Source organism: Lygodium microphyllum, chromosome 19 (assembly GCF_053477565.2).
Source record: "Lygodium microphyllum isolate KBCC chromosome 19, Lygodium_microphyllum_v1.1.10, whole genome shotgun sequence".
Lineage (NCBI taxonomy): Eukaryota > Viridiplantae > Streptophyta > Polypodiopsida > Schizaeales > Lygodiaceae > Lygodium > Lygodium microphyllum.
This window is the reverse complement of record NC_141153.1, coordinates 29,160,730-29,177,608: the sequence shown is the minus strand read 5'-3', so window position 1 is coordinate 29,177,608 and position 16,879 is coordinate 29,160,730. Positions and strand designations below refer to the sequence as shown.

Sequence of the window (16,879 nt, the reverse complement as noted above, 5' to 3'; positions counted from 1 at the left end):
CTCACTATCTAGATTACGAACCTTCTACGAGTTTGAGTGTCAATTCTTGCGTTATTCGAAACTACATGATCAAGTCCACAAGAAGTCCATACTCATCCATTCAAGGAAGCACGAGTTGGTTGTCTCTTCTTTGAGAGGAAAAACCAACAATGGCAAGAACTCGCAAGGTGCAAAAGCAAGCCAACACAAGGGTGACACCACTTTCTCCGACGAAAACAAAGAAACACGACCCCTTTGCCAACAAATTCCTAAGAAAAATAGATTTTGCACACATTGCTATAGATCATGCCATATAGACAAGGAGTGTCGTACTAAGACCCAAGGTTTTTCTCCTAGAAAACCACAGCTTCTACAATTGCCCCTACTCCGGCTAGCCAATCCAAAGGAGCTACGTCTCCCACTGTTGCACCATCTACTCCATCTACCTCAATGGCTATTGGACATGTGGCACGCAGACAACCTCAACAACCTATCTCCTTTACTACTCTAAAGGATTGGTTGATTAGTCTAGTAGTGACTCACCTATTGCACTTACGCACTCATTCCTAGGACATCCACTACACCTTCTAGAACCACTTTCTTACCTTGCCGTAGCCGCCTTCTATTCTCAAATTTGTTTTTGAAGCATCTCACTACTCACCTCTGTGTTTGAAAATTTTTTCTCTTTTGTAAGGTTTTGTATTTCAATGTAAAGCTAGCGTATAAGCTTGCACCAATCCTTCCTGAGTTGGAAACAAGAGATGCATGCTATTTCTTTCATGGTTCCCTCTACTTAGAGTCTTACTCTTCTACCAACATGAAGGCTTTCCCTCCCGTAGTGGATCATGTAGCATCTCTCTTTATGCCATCATGGCAGTGACTTCTTGTCAGAGTGCAGCGGTGCCGAAGCGTAGGACTGAGAGAGAGAGAACGCAGAGAGAGAAGGGAGAGAAAGAGACAGTGGACGATGAAGATCTGCTGTATATAGAATGCTGAATACAAAGATATACATGGGCGCAGTGCGCTGGACTGCGTGTCTCCACCTCGACAATGCGACCTGCTGTCCACCTCGAAGTCTGCTGCAGTCTGCACTGTCTACTGTCTAAAATCTGTGAACAGAGACAAAAAACTGCGCGGCACCAGTCTGTAATCTGGGACAGAGAAGAGTGTCCAGACTGCTGGAAATGTCGACTATAAATAGTCGAAAACTGCCACGAACTGGGGCACCAGAAATAGGGCGCAGCCTGGAATAAGTCGGCTGCAGCCGACTGGGCTGCAGACAGTCGGACTACCACGTGGCAGTCCGACTGCACAGTCCGACTGTGCAGCTGCCTGCTGGTCCGACTGTGCAGGCTATGATCTCTAACACCCCCTCTCAGAGCCTGGACAGGGCAGAAGCCTGAGGGATCTGGAATGTTGCCGAAGTAGAGCCTGAGGAAGCGCCTTCGTAAACAAATCCGCAAGATTGTCCTCCGTCTTGCAATACTCCACAGTGATGGTCTCATCCAGAAGCTTTTCTCGGATGAAGTGGTATTGAATCTCAATGTGCTTCGTCCGGGCATGAAAAACAAGGTTCCTTGCCAAGGCAATGCAACTCTCATTGTCACATCGCAGCAATGTAGGACGAGTCTGGGGGCACCCAAGCTCCTCCAACAATCTCCGAAGCCACACAACCTCGCATGTGGTGGAAGACGCGGCCCGATACTCCGCCTCAGTAGACGAAAGGGCTACCGTGGGCTGCTTCTTGCTACTCCATGAAATAACACCTGCACCCAAAGTAAAGCAATAACCTGTAGTAGACCGCCTGTGATCCACGTCACCGGCCCAATCCGAGTCGCTCCAACCTGCAAGTACAAGATCTGACCCATCTGTCCCTGCGGGGTAATGAATCCCCAAATCAGACGTCCCCCTCAGATACCGAAGTATCCTCTGAGCAGCCTGCCAATGCACCATCTTAGGTTCACTCATGAACCCTGCCAAGAGACCAACAGCAAAACATAGATCAACCCTCGTGTTGAGAAGCCAAATGAAAGACCCAATCAACTGTCGATAGCGGGACGCATCCGCCAAAGGAGAAGCGGAATGGGAAGTGGCCTTCCAGTTCGGATCCATAGGAGTAGAGAGGGCCCGACAGTCTTCCATCTCAAAGGACACCAAGAGCTCATGTACATATCTCTGTTGGGAGAGAAAGATCCCCCTCTAAGACTGATAAATCTCATGGCCTAAAAAGAAATGGAGTAGACCCAAATCCGTCATCTCGAACGTCCGATATAAAGCTGACTTTGTCTCCTGGACCTGCTGTGCAGCATCACCTGTGACAATCAAATCATCAACATATAATACAAACAACACACAACCATCCTCAGAAGTGTGAACATACAGCTGCGGATCGGCCTTGGACCGCCGATATCCCAACTGAGACTGGAGGAACGAATCAATCTTCTCGTTCCAAGCTCGCGGGGCCTGCTTGAGGCCATACAGGGCCTTCTTCAACTTGTAGACTTTCCCATCAGAAGAACCAAAGCCTGGAGGCTGCTCAACGTAGATCTCCTCCTTTAAATCACCATTCAGAAAGGCCGACTTCACATCCAACTGAGAAACAGGCCATCTCCTATGGCCAGCCAAAGCAAGAACAACTCTAATGGTTGCCATACGAGCTGTGGGGGCAAAGGTGTCATGACAATCAATCCCTGGGCGCTGTGCAAATCCCTTAGCAACAAGGCGAGCCTTGTGCTTATCCAAAGTACCATCACTGAGATATTTAGTCTTGAAGACCCACTTGACTCCAATCACCTTCTTCTTCGGGGGGCGTGGCACAAGTGACCAAGTGCCATTCCTCTCAATAGCCTCCAACTCAGCTTCCATAGCTTTCTTCCATGGGGCGGACTGTAAAGCCTCCTTCACGGAGGTGGGCTCTCGATCCTGCATAAGACGAGACATCAAACAATAGTTGGAGCAAACAAGCTCCGAAGAATGCGCCTGGTGCCTCTGTGACTGCCGCGGACCATCCTGCGGTCCCCACTCCTCAGGAACCCCCTCGATCCCTGAATCACAGAGTGTGTCACGGGCCCAGCGAGGAGGAGGCCAAACCTCCCCTCGTTGTTCTCCATCAGCAGAAGACTCGGGAATATCCACCGGTGGTAACTCCTCAGAGGTGTCCGGTGGAACAGTAGACTCTGTGTCAGAAACAAAATCATAATCAAAAGGCACGGGCTCCAATGGAACTGTAGAAGGAGCCCAACTCTCCCCTGGATCTCCAAGAACGGGATGCTCCTCACTCGTTGAAGTAGCCGGAACCTCCACAAACCACACATCACGGCTAGTATATACATCCTGCTTGACGGGATCATACAATCGGTAGCCTTGGGATTGGGAGCTGTAGCCAACAAATACCTGTTTTCGAGAAGCCGCTTCAAATTTATCACGGTGAGCCTTGGGAATGTGAACATAGGCATCACACCCAAAGACCCGAAAGTAAGAAACATCTGGCTTCGTCCCAAAATAAGCCTCAAATGGAGTCATCCCTTCCACGGCCGAAGTAGGGGATCGATTAAGGATGTGGACTGCAATAGCCACAGCCTCAGCCCACAGAACCTGAGAGGTCTGTCGGTGCTCCATCATGGTGCGTGCCATCTCGATCACACTGCGGTTCTTCCGTTCAAGAATCCCATTTTCTTGAGGAGTATTGGTATTGGCAAACTCCTGGTGAATTCCTCTATCTGCACAAAACCGAGCAAACTCATTAGACACAAATTCACCTCCCTTGTCGGATCGCAAGGTCTTCAACTTCCGGCCTGATCGGTTCTCCTCAAAGAGAAGCCAATCCTTGAAGTGCGAGAAAGCTTCTGACTTGAGCGCCAAAAAATAGGCCCATGTCATCCTGCTATAGTCATCCACGATCAGCATGAAGTACGAGCTCCCTCGCAGTGGACTCATTCCTCATAGGGCCGCATAGATTCGTAGATACTAGCTCCATCGGTGAAGTAGACCGCCGCGAAGCTGTGTGGAGAATGGCATTCCTATGCTGCTTCCCCCGTATGCAGGAGACACATGGCTGCTGGCTCACCACTATATCCGGCAACCCTCGAACAAGCTGTCCACGTGACGCCCTCCGAAGATAGTCATAGTTCAGGTGACCAAACCTAGCATGCCATAACTCAGACTGTGACTGTGAGGTAAGAAGACGAGTAGAGAGGGCAATGGAAGACTTCAGTTTGTAAATGCCGTTCTCCTCATATCCAGATGAGAGAACCTTCCTCGATCCACGATCAAGGACTCGCACAGTAGAACTGTCAAACTCCACCAAAAGACCAAGGGAGCAAATCTTATGAACTGAAAGGAGATGGTACTCTAATCCTGGTACATGCAAAACCTCTGAGATATGGGTGCCACCTCGTCCATCCGGAATAAGCTGCATCTTACCCCGACCTGCAACAGAAACTAAAGAGCTGTCTCCAATGAGAACCTGCCCACGCGAAGGTCGCAGCTGGACAACACCATCTGATAAAGGAGTCATGTGCCGTGAGGCACCACTATCAACAATCCACTCTCGAGCTTGGGGAGCCGTCATCGCAGCATCAAAAGCATTCGGTGAAGCGTCCTCAATGACAGCTAGATAAAGAAATGTAGCTAATGAGGGTGCAGCCACCGCTCCAGAATCCTTGGTATCCTTCTTCTTGGTGTCCTTCGTGTCTTTGTCAGGGCAATCCTTCTTCCAATGGCCAGTCTTGCCACAAATATGGCATGTGGAGTCTTTGTCCTTGTCCTTCTCCTTGTCCTTCTTGGACTTGTTATCCCCCTTCTTCTTCTTTTGGTCCTTCCCCTTCTTCTGAGAGGCTTGACCTGTCAGCGCCTCCGTCTTGGAAGCATTCTGTCCCTTTAACTGTTCCTCTTGGTCCAAGACCATAGGAACCAACTCTTCCCACCGAAGAGTAGACTCTCGCCCCGAAGCAATGAGGGCAAAGTAAAATGTACCGAATCGTGGCGGCAACTGGGACAGTAGTGTGATCGCCATGTCTTCGGAGGAAATCGGCTTCCCCGCATTCTGAACCTGCATCTGAAGCTGCCTTAGCTTGTTAATGTGTTCCCTTAGCGAAGAAGACTTATTGACGGACAAGGTCCGCATCTGTACCTCCAAAGAAACCCTCTTCATCAGGGTCATCCGATTGTACATTTGATCAAGCTCCAGCCATATCTCACGAGCCACCGTCAAGTGCTCGATGTGAGCGATCACGGCTGTAGTGCATGATAGAAAGAGAAAGGATCGAATCCTTGCATTCAGTTTGTCCCAATGAGACTGGGCCCTGGCCAACTCCGCACGAGCATTGGAAGAGAGTTTGGACTCATCTCTTACCGAGGGCCGGTCAATCTCCTCCTGTACCAACTCCGCCAAATCATAGGACTCAAGAATGGCCAACATCATGACACGCCAAATGCAGTAGTTGTCGCCGTCGAGCTTCTGATCTGTAGGAAGAGCCGGTAAGACAGACACCTTCCGGTCCATAATCGCCTGGAACTCCAAGTCCATCTCTGTAGACATCTTCACCTGCAATGCCTTCACAAACGCAAAAGCAGCCCCCTCTGACTGGGAAAACTCAGCCTGTTAAGGCTCTTCCGCGTCCTAAACCTTCTTCACCCGCCGGAGGCGATAAAAAAGCAAAACCTGCACTTGTAGGCTGAAAACTCAAACTTCCTCTGCGTCAAACAGCAGTAAACAGCAGCAAATCCACCACCTGTACTCCTTTCCTGTGCGCCCACACTCGTTTCAGCCTTGTTCCAAGGCACAGCCCTCATGTCTGCCCTTAAACGCAAAAAACGCAAATTTGTGTCGCGATGGAAACTCCTCTTCAAGTTGATTCTGCGCTCAGTCAGCCCTCAAACACTGCTCTGATACCATGTCAGAGTGCAGCGGTGCGGAAGCGTAGGACTGAGAGAGAGAGAACGCAGAGAGAGAAGGGAGAGAAAGAGACAGTGGACGATGAAGATCTGCTGTATATAGAATGCTGAATACAAAGATATACATGGGCGCAGTGCGCTAGACTGCGTGTCTCCACCTCGACGATGCGACCTGCTGTCCACCTCGAAGTCTGCTGCAGTCTGCACTGTCTGCTGTCTGAAATCTGTGAACAGAGACAGAAAACTGCGCGGCACCGGTCTGTAATCTGCGACAGAGAAGAGTGTCCAGACTGCTGGAAATGTCGACTATAAATAGTCGAAAACTGCCACGAACTAGGGCGCCAGAAATAGGGCGCAGCCTGGAATAAGTCGGCTGCATTAAATGCAGCCAACTGGGCTGCAGACAATCGGACTGCCACGTGGCAGTCCGACTGCACAGTCCGACTGTGCAGCTGCCTACTGATCCGACTGTGCAGGCTATGATCTCTAACACTTCTATCCTTGCTCTTTCAATAAGAATGCTTTATCATTTTCATCCACATAGTTCTCGACACCACATGAAGACCAACATCCTCAAGCTCCTCTTCCTTCTTCGGCATAGACATCCAAGTTAAGAGAGGGTTTCTACCCTTCTTGGTATTCTACAAGTTTCAACACTTGTCTTCAACATCGGCCTTTCCCTCTTGCTGTATCTTCCCCTATGCATTACATGATTTCATCATCTTTGTACTAGGGCGCTTAGGCAAGTGAACAATTTTCCCACAAGGGACATTGTCCAAGTAGCACCTGCTGCATGACCATTCTTCAACATGTAGCATACTATGCATCCCATTGTGTAGAGCACCATTGGACGAATCCTAAGCCATTTCCACCAGCGGATTACACCACCATCCTTCTTCACATGATACTTCTTCACCTTTCCTTCGTCATCGACATCCTCAAGTGGTTAGGTAAGCTTGTACTATTGGGCAACCGATGTGCATCCTTTGTTTCCAATGCCATGGCTGCTTTGGGGTGAAAGACCTTGGGATAAACATTGCAAGTCTTCCCTTTTAGGCTCAATTTTAGGCCTAAGAGAGGGATATTGAGTAAAACACGCTTTACAACCGATTAGCATCTCTAAACACACCCAAAACATGCTTAATTACTGAAAAATGCAAATTTGATATACAATTCAAAAGAGTTTCAATGGTCTCCCAAAATCCTAATTTTTTGGGTATCCTTCAACATCTATAAATAGACAAGCTGCCCACCATTCAACCTCATGCTTTGGTGCAAGTTTCTCACTCTACCATACAAATTTCAACCATCAACCACCTACCATCTATTATCCAACCATCACGGACATTGCAACCCATCACTATTTAAGCCTAGACAGCCTGTTTTCAACCATCACCCTATTGCTTGGAGGTTTTCATCTACCGCATCATCATTGCACCTGATCAACTGGCATTTTTAACATCTAATGCCAAGCGATAGACTATTGCCATCTCTTCTATCGAACAATTGTGGCAATACTTGCATTTTTGCTATCCAGTAGACCATCTACATTAACAAACACCTCTCCTATTGTCGCCTCAGTTTCTTGACACTCTAGTGATCAACGTTTAGTGTTTCTCGCAGTCTGATACTTCGATTGGTGGTCACAACACTTGGGATCCACCTTCGGTGGACGTCACTCTTCGATACTACATTGCTCTACCCTTGGGTATTCTAGACACTCTTACATGCATTTACAACATTCATTCACTTTAGAGTTTCTTCTCTCTGTGTTTGAGTTTTGAGTCTTTGCATTTTGCGTTTTGAGTTTAGGATTTGAAATTTGCTTGTCTCTGTTTGAGTCTTTGTGTTTCAATCTTGGTCGTACACGCTATGTTTCCTCAGTGCAAACCCTAGCATATCTTCACACTCTCCCCATGTTCATGTTTTCTCTTGCATTGCACACTCTCACATGGTATTAAGTCAAAGTGAGAACTCGAAGGTTCTATGAAGAGAAGACCACACTCGGCTTGCTGTTTAAAGCAGATCTGTCACAAAGATCACTAATTTTCTACCTTGTTCAAGCCTTCTACCAAGTGTACAAGGTAACTACAACTTTTTTTTGCAGTGTGTAGCTAATTTCTCCTCCATTCAGAAGGCACAATACCAAAATGCAAATATTCTTATGTATTGCAAGTTTTAAAGAGTTATAGAGTACTAATTTGACAAGTTTGATGATTGGGATGAGCAAACTATTCAATATTTCTTCAATAGGCAATCGTATCAATCCAACTATCATAAACTGTGATGCAAAGATCAATATTCAAAGCCTTCTTTTCACTTTGATAGGTCGTGAAGAATGGAGCACCCTTCTCCCTCCCCCTTCTCTACACGTTTCTCACATGGCCTGTACTACAAGTCCTCACATTGCCATGATGGCTCCTACTTATATACAAATGCTTCCTTCTCTCTCCAAAGAAGATTAACTTGATGGTGCAAACTACTCCCTTTGGTCTTACAAAGTGAAGTGTGTCCTCCCTTAACATCTTTAACTTATCATGTGTGTCATGCAACAAACAAGGTTTAGAGGGTTGTTACTAGTTAGCAATCATGTCTATAATGCATAGTCATCTCCTACTTGTGATCCTCGATTTGAGTCAAACATGGATGTTAGGAGCTCTGACACTCTATTTGTCATGTGTTTTGACAAAAGAAGCAACTGCTTATTTCCTAACTCATTGCATTTCTTTTTCAATGGATTTGGACCACATTCACACTAGTCATGATAGTATGATGGCAATCGACATTTTCTTGATTATTTTATGTTTTGGCTTATGGAACACAAAAACTCTAAGAAAGTTTGGTAATTTAAAGAAACTTTGATAATAGGCATGTTTTGGGCCTGTAATAAAGAGCTAGACAATATAGAATGTATCTTTTAGCTCAATAGGAATCCCCTCTCTAGGTCCTTAGCCCATGTGTGCATGTATAGATGAGGCCCAATTGCCCCACCTCACCAGTGAGGAGTCACTTGCATCACTGATACTAGAAGTACTTCAAAGTTATTTTTCTCCTCTATTTGTACTTTTGCATTTTGCATTTTGCGTTTTCACATTTTTCTTTAAGATGTGTTGTTTTCGATCATTCTATATTTTCTTCATGCAAACCCTAGCATATCTTCACAAGACAAACACTTCCAATTCTACAACAATATTATCATTATATTGGTTATACGATAATGTCATTTTTATTGGATACCTAGTCACAAGAAACTAATATTAAAAGCAAGCAACTAGAACAAGCAAACATGAGTACAAACGTCCTATGCCTCCCAAATAAAACACAAAAGGGCAGCTCTCCAGCATGCGCTCATGCAAGCTTGTTTTATTCAATGCTAGCACCCAGTGAACTGTGTTAATGTCTAACTGTATAGTCTGTCTTGATATAGCATGTAAGAAAGACTAAAGAGAGACAGGCTCTCTAACCCTTGCCAAGGATGTACCCTAGACAGGCCAAGATGGAGAAACATTATCAAGGAGGGCCACATGCCATGAGATTTTGTCTGCCATCAAGCTCTTGTGGGAACTAACAAGGTTATCGAGAGTTACAAATCTGAAGTGGAAGCCGGCGATAGGATGACCAAGTGTGCTCGGCGCTTGGAATAAGGACTCTTGCAACCGATCACAATGAAGATAAGGTTCTGTGCACAACTCTTATCTATTCCATTTCTATGACCGTAATGCAGGCGGATCGGCACCTCACAGGCTAGGTGCTGCAAAAGTGCGGTCTTTTGAACTCGTAAAAACTGAAAACACAGGCTGCAATCCCGAGTCTTTTGTGTTGTCCCATATCGCACCTGCCTCAAAGCTCCATGCAAGGGTAAGAGGGCCCTTAATGCTGAAAAATGGCTCTGCTGTAACTGTAACTGGCAGCCCACAAGGGCGATCTCTGCTAAGTCTGCCACGCATGCGCACAAGCGAGAGGGAATGAAGACGAGGCATTAAAGGCTGAAGGATGAGCAATTTTATTGCCAATACGTCTAGTCTAAACTGGTCATTGAATACAAGAAAACGTGTTGGTTAAATCTGGGGACTCGCACCGGGGGCGGGAGTCTTAACTGACAAGGAGACTATAAATACTGACTTGCTGGTCTAACCATAAATATTACCGAATCTGCAGCCCGCGTCATGGACGCAGCATCGTTGTCGAGCCCCCAAACTCTACATCTTGATATTGAAAATATCCACGCGTCCGAGAGAGAGAGTAGATCACCATGATGTTGCAAATAATTGTCCATTTTCTTTTCAAACTTTGATGTTTATTCATGGATGGTCTTAAACCTCAACGGTTGTGGTTGACTTGCATCGTCGATGTCCTTGGCACCAGTGACGGTCAAATTTCGGGGCAGACCTAAGTGTGATCGCCGTTCTTCAGTTATAATGCAATGAACTTTCATCGTGGATCAAAAATTGGTGTCAATTAATTCACAAATGAGTCGTAGCTCTCAATAAGCAACCAAAAAAGGAGAAACTCTTCTAGTAGCCTCTATTTTTTAGGAGATTTTTTTATCAAAACGAATGGAGATATGCACTTGAGGGCAAACATAATCTTTGTGCTAAGTGTGTTTCCCTCCTAACCGTATAGGACAATCCTTGTGCTCAATGCTTGTACCTATATAGAGGTAGTCGCACCAATCAATAAACTACTTGAATCGGCCAAAAGCAAAATGCAATCATTACACAAAATCATGTAATGATTGCATAATCACGACATGTTTGCGTGCACTGTCATGATTTATCTAAAAGAGTATAATCATAGAAAAGCTTATCCATTAATCTTTCAGATCGAAAGACAGAAATTTCTATCCACACGTGTGCAAATACAATGTGACAAATTTGCGCAAAACACGAAACTTGCCTGACATTCCTCACGATGTTCTCAGCTGCTGAAGCCTCCTGCAAGGCTAGAGCTGCAGCCAGGGATGCCGAGTTCTTCAAGTTTAACACTTCCTGAAATAGATAGAAAAAACGTTGCTCTCAAAATCTGTTGTCTTTGTATACAGATCTATCCATATGAGAAAGTCTTCATATGTGTATCACCTTGGCAAGCCCAGACAAAGAGGTGGAAAGTGCGTCCCAAGACACGCTACCATCAGTCCACCTGCTGTTATGTATGGTCGGCTGGCTTAATCTTTGAGATTGACAAGGCTGACCCGCTGAAGCAGAACTCCTTTCACTGCAGCTTTTTCTAGCATGCGCTTTGGAAAGTCCTTGTTGAAAGGTTGGACTTGTTTTCTTGGCATTGGCAGCCTAGCAATTTTAAGAACGTTGATACAGTTAAAACAGGAATAGTGTCTTGGCTCCTCAAACCAGGTGTACATGTAGAAAACCTACTCACCGGAAATTAGAAGGAAAAGCACACAAAAATCACACCTGTTCACATCTGCTGCCTTTTAAAGGTATGCAAGACTTCACATCTCTGCTGGGTCCTCTGTCCCAGCTCTTGCGCGGGCGGGCAAGAGGCTGCACATTACCCCAACTCTTTCGCAAGCTCACATCCGATCCGTTAGTATGGTTTAAGGAGCTCCGCCTCCCAGTATCTGCCGGTTTGGGAGCAGAAGGCACCTTGCTTGTACTGAGAGATCGTCTAGAAGTGCCATGCAATGATACGGTACTTACAGTCAAAGATGATCGTTGCTTATTTACAGGAACCTGTTTTGAAGAGAGAGACACAGTGATGCAACCTTCCCTGTCAGAAACTTTCCTTTTAGACAGAGCAGGAAGATCCCTGTACTGAACTTCTCTCTCTTCGGGCAGTGCAGATTTCTTAGAGGGGGTTCTCTCAAACAGAAAGGTTCTTGAACGGGAAAGATTATCATCCGCATGGATAACATTTGAAGGTGAGTGCAATTTCAAAGCAGAGCGCTTAGGCCTTAAGTCGGCAAATGTGGAATGCCCGTTGTTCACTAGTTTTGATTCTCTCATTTTACCTGGCATTCTGCAGCCAATTTCGCCTTGTTGCTTATTCTCAGAAGAAACTCTGCAGGATCTTTTCCTAGTGCTGGATTTACCTGCTGAAGCCAGCGTTTCCCGACACAGGCTACTGAACCGTTTTTCGTCAGAACCACTCAGCTCCACTTGTCTCTGATTCTCGAAATAAGTGCGAGCGCCCTTTTCTTTACCTGCAGAAGGCGTTATCTGGCAATGCGAACTGTCGAATTGCTTACTAGCAGATACGTTGAAATTCAAATTTTCCATTGATTTCTGCACTTGTGCTCTGCTTCTTGCAGAAGAAAGCAACGCTTCTACAACTTTGGAGGGAGACTGCCTGACGGCAGGGCACAAAACCCCCTCGCTCGAAGCACTGCACGCAGAGATAGGCTTTCGAACGGTAGAACGGTCCTGCAAAAGCCCGGGAGGCAGGTCCTCGGGGTTTCCAATACACGAATGCCTTCCTGGGAGGGGCTTTACACCGACGAGGCGTGGGAGAGGCGTTCCAGGCTCCAGCCGTTCGACATAGACAAGTTGTCCGAGCTGAAGTCTATTGCTGGAGATGAGCTCGTTATCTTCGTCGGACAAAGAGACATACACGGCATGGGAGGAGTCCGAGACTCTGACATGGTATCCCTGCTTAGGCAAAAGGTCCTTACCTGCGAGGGCGGGCACGATGCCGATGACTTGCAGCAGGACGGAGCGGTGCTCGCCGGCAGGCTTTGCGGTGGAGTCGATGTGTTCGAGGAGCTTGAGGACCATGCCAGGCTGCAAGGAAGCCATGGAGGAGGCGGCGGCGAACGTCGTTGAAGCTCCGATGAAGCCAGGTGATGACAAAGGATTCAACAGAAATGGATTGTTTCTTCGGGACGAAGGAGGGGACCTTCGACGGCGAAGCGTGATATGCAGGCAAAGGCAAAGGCATGCGCCATGCGGGGGCATCTATCCATGGTGGTGGCTCTGATGATCATCATCATGTCGGATGTTTGCATTTTAGTTCGTTGTCGCGTGTGGTTATTTCAAACACAGCAGCTTGTCTGAGACTCGAGAGAGAGCCTTGAGGTTTCTTTCAAATTTTCCCCGCGCGTTCTGGGCCCTCACCCGCGGCCGCGGGCGGCCCCACGCCACAATTGGTCCGCGACCAATACCACGGACTGTCTTGCCGAAGACGACCATACTTGGACGTCGCAGCGCGCGCAGACAAGCTGTACAATTTACTTCACATTGTGAATCCCGACAACATGCCTTGCCGAAGACAAGAGCATCCTTCCAGCACGCACATACAAGGTACAAGGTACAACTTACCTACTATAATTCTCAATTTATAATGTTAATTTCAACAACATGCTCAACTTCTAGTGGAAGAGAATCACATACCCAGCTAGGTGTGGTTAGCAACACTTAGGCCAACAAACCCCTACTCCCAATAGCAACTAGCCGTGTCTGCGATGCCTCCTAAGTAGAAGTTCATGGCGTTGAACATTGTAAATATAATTTCTTTAAAAATGGCCCCTTTTCTCACATGGGAAAATGTAAAAAACTTCTTGTGAAGTCCATATCATGAAGTCTAAATATGTGTATACTCTATAGACTTGTGTGTTGCAACTTGCATCTACCCTAAAAATTTAAGAGCACTTTAGTTTACCATGGAGATTATCACTAGCATGGAGTGACGTTCCTGGTGCGTTTGTGGTATCCTCACTCTCCTCCTTCCAAGGTTGCCTCTCACCTCCTTTTGACATACTAGCAAATGGACCTTGTCTTGGGTCCCTTTTAAATGTTGCCCATGTATTCTAGCCCATCACATGTAGATAAATGTCCCACAATTGCTCCACTACCCACTCCAATAGCAATCTATTTTGCCAAAGATAAGGTGTTTGAGTAATTTGTCTAAGTAGCCAAACAAATATATCTCTTGCCTTGAGTACATGGGGATGAGAAGTTACTGCTACAAGATGGGGGAAGAACAAAACAATCATCCATAATGGGCCACTCTCATCAAATCATAGCCATCGGCAATGCATGGGGTTGCGTTGAGATGGTTGCCTCCATCTTGCCATGAGTTGAGGTCCTAAATGTCAAGATCATTGTAATGTGCTCGCAATAAAAGAGAGAGCCATCGCTCTCGATTCTTTCTTTATTGATTTCACAAAAACAATGAAAATAGGGAATAAGAGTAGGAGAGGGAGCTTGGCCTACCAACTAATCGTCATTTTCCTATCTCAAAAGAAGGTTGTCATAATAAAAAGCCCACTTGCATATCTTGGAAAAGTCAACTACCCTTTCCATTGTCCTCATAATAGGATATTATGTATCACCTCACATAAGATTATCGAAGGGTTGTTAGAGCTCCCACAAGCTAATAATCCCAAGGGCGCCCTTGCTTGTAAAAGGAGAGGGGTAGCATCCCAATATGCATACTCTAATGCACACAATGTATGATGTGCCCTCTTTGGCACTTTCAATGTTATGTAATATTCAACGATAAGAGTAATCAAGGATGTTGTGTGTTTTGCTCCAGACAAGTAAGATTTTAAAGTAATAACATTCAAAAATTTTGAAAGTATTGTTCTTTTAAAATATTAATGAGAATTTTAAATAGTAAAACATGAAGATTAAATTTTAGCTTTTTAAAAATTACTCAAACACTTAAGATGAAGCAATAAAATTATAGAACTCATCATTATGATCGCAAGGGCTCAAACAATTGTAATTCCAAGTCCTCGATCAAACGTTATGGCCATTTAAAGTTTTGTTCTATGTATAGTATGGACATCCCATATTTTTGCTATTTTTTTCTCCTAAATTCATAAACATGTGAATTGTCTCAAATTTGGGTTAAATCTCTCAAAAACCATTCAAATTAGCTTGCTTCAAGCTTAAGGCAAGCCCTCCTTTCTATCTGTAAAAACAACCCATGGTAGAATTAGAGACACACTCTTAGCTTGCTTCAAGCTTAAGGCAAGCCCTCCTTTCTATCTGTAAAAACAAACCATGGTAGAATTAGAGACACACTCTTAGCTTGCTTCAAGCTTAAGGCAAACCCTCCTTTCTATCTATAAAAACAACCCATGGTAGAATTAGAGACACACTCTCTCTCGGAGGAAATACCATGCGACAAGCGTAAGCAAATCTAGAGACCCCCTCTCTCTCTCTCTCTCTCTCTCTCTCTCTCTCTCTCTCTCTCTCTCTCTCTCTCTCTCTCTCTCTCTCTCTCTCTCTCTCTCTCTCTCTCTCTCTCTCTCTCTCTCTCTCTCTCTCTCTCTCTCTCTCTCTCTCTCTCTCTCCAACTACTATGTGAAAGCTTTATCAAAATCCATCAATTTTTTTTCCTCTTCTCCGCCCTTGCATAGAAGCTCTATCAAATTACATCCATCTTTTTCTCTATTCTCCATAATATCATAGAAGCTCTATCAAATTTACTCTAAACCATGGTCCATAAGAGATGTCGCTAAGTAAAGGAGGTTGTTTGAGAATGTACTTGTAGAGAGTTTGAAGAGAATACTCTAGTGATGGTCTTAAAGAACATCATCAATTATTTAGACCATACCAAATATAGTCATGATAATTGAGTTTAAGTGGTATGATTGCTTCATGATTTTGATTATGAATTAATAAGAAGGTTTAAGAGGATATATGGTTGTTAGGTCCATGGGACTAACAAATGTACGATTACTAAATCTGTAGGATCAATGAAGCTATTGACAATTGGACTCACCTCGAGGTCCAATGGGAGTATTGAATAATTCAGATCAACCTAGAAGGTCCAATGGGAGTATTGAATGATTAAGATCAACCTAGAAGGCCCATCCGAGATCTAAGTAGTGAAAAAGGCTAAGCATGTTGTGGCTGCATCACCTTAGATAGAGGAGCTTCGAGAGGCTTTGAGGTAGTAAAACCCTTAGTAACATATGCCAGGGATTTAGAACTTTGTGATTAGTATCTACTAGATAAGGATGGATGCCCTCAAATACTAATCAAGAGGTAAAACAACCTTGAGGGATTGGGAGTCCTTGCAAGGATTGAGATGGCTTTATCAAAATCAAGATCCTTATGGGATTCATAAAGTATAAAGAAATTGAACCTTAATAAAAAAGTATGTCTTTTAATGTTTGGTTGTTTATAGGGCTCATAATAAGGAATTGAACCTTAATAAAAAAGAATCGCCTTTTATTTTTGATTGTTTATGTCTTGTGCCTAAATTCTGTTTAGTGAACATTTTGTAATGGGATAGTAAAAGAATGTTGCTTTTATATATTCTCACAATATGATAACATTCTTTGATAATAAAATGCCTAAAATAAACCATCAAGAAAAGTGAAAGATCTCAATCGTGATGATTGAGTATTTATCACTAGGTGGATCTAATAAGTTGGATGCTTTTCTATATTAGATAGAGCTATTACAATGTGATTCCTCTTCGATTGAATCGAACACAGCTTAATATCATTTTAGGAAACTAGAGTGTGGTTCAGTAGTGGTCCTAATGGCCATGGAAGTTTGAAATTAGCCCACTCTCACCTTGGATTGGTTATAAAGTGGCCCTTCTTAGGTTGGAATTTGACTACCATCCAAGAAACTTTAGGTGTTTAGAAACCCTTAGGTTGATCCTTTGGATTGAGGCCCTAATGTTTTGTTATAGGTAAACTCTTATACTCCCGAACCAACTAAGTCTGTGAATCCTATGGGGTCCGAAATATATTGCTTATGGAGAGGTATTAGAGCAATTCTAAACATAGTTTACATTGGCCTAGCCAGGGGTGGGTACATCACATGTGGTATCAAAGCAAGAGTTTGTTGGAGTATAAGGTTTTAAGAACATAAATTTTTGAGAGCATAAAGGTAACAATTTCATTTTTAACTTATTAAAGTAATTAGATATTCATTCACATTGCTTGGAGAAACTTAGTTCAAGTAGTTTCCAATCCATTCTATATATTAGCCTTAGGGATCCTAGACCACCAACCAAAAGGCTCCCAAGCCTATGTGGCACAAGCATAAGAAGTTTATTATTCAAGAAATAGATGGCTTTTTCT

General features: G+C 44.6%; 1 protein-coding gene across 1 annotated transcript in view; it reads right to left on the bottom strand.

The window, feature by feature from the left end:
• The window catches only part of LOC148019692 (protein CORTICAL MICROTUBULE DISORDERING 2-like), a 36,746-nt gene extending 23,872 nt beyond the window's left edge, over positions 1-12,874 (bottom strand). Inside the window, exons 1-3 of the mRNA XM_087699825.1 lie at positions 11,286-12,874; positions 10,953-11,162; positions 10,771-10,862 (exon numbers count right to left, since the gene is read on the bottom strand). Coding sequence (XP_087555951.1) covers positions 10,771-10,862; positions 10,953-11,162; positions 11,286-12,785 — 1,802 coding nt within the window. The 5' untranslated portion in view covers positions 12,786-12,874. The remainder of the gene's footprint in view (positions 1-10,770; positions 10,863-10,952; positions 11,163-11,285) is intronic.
• Positions 12,875-16,879: the final 4,005 nt, after the last annotated feature.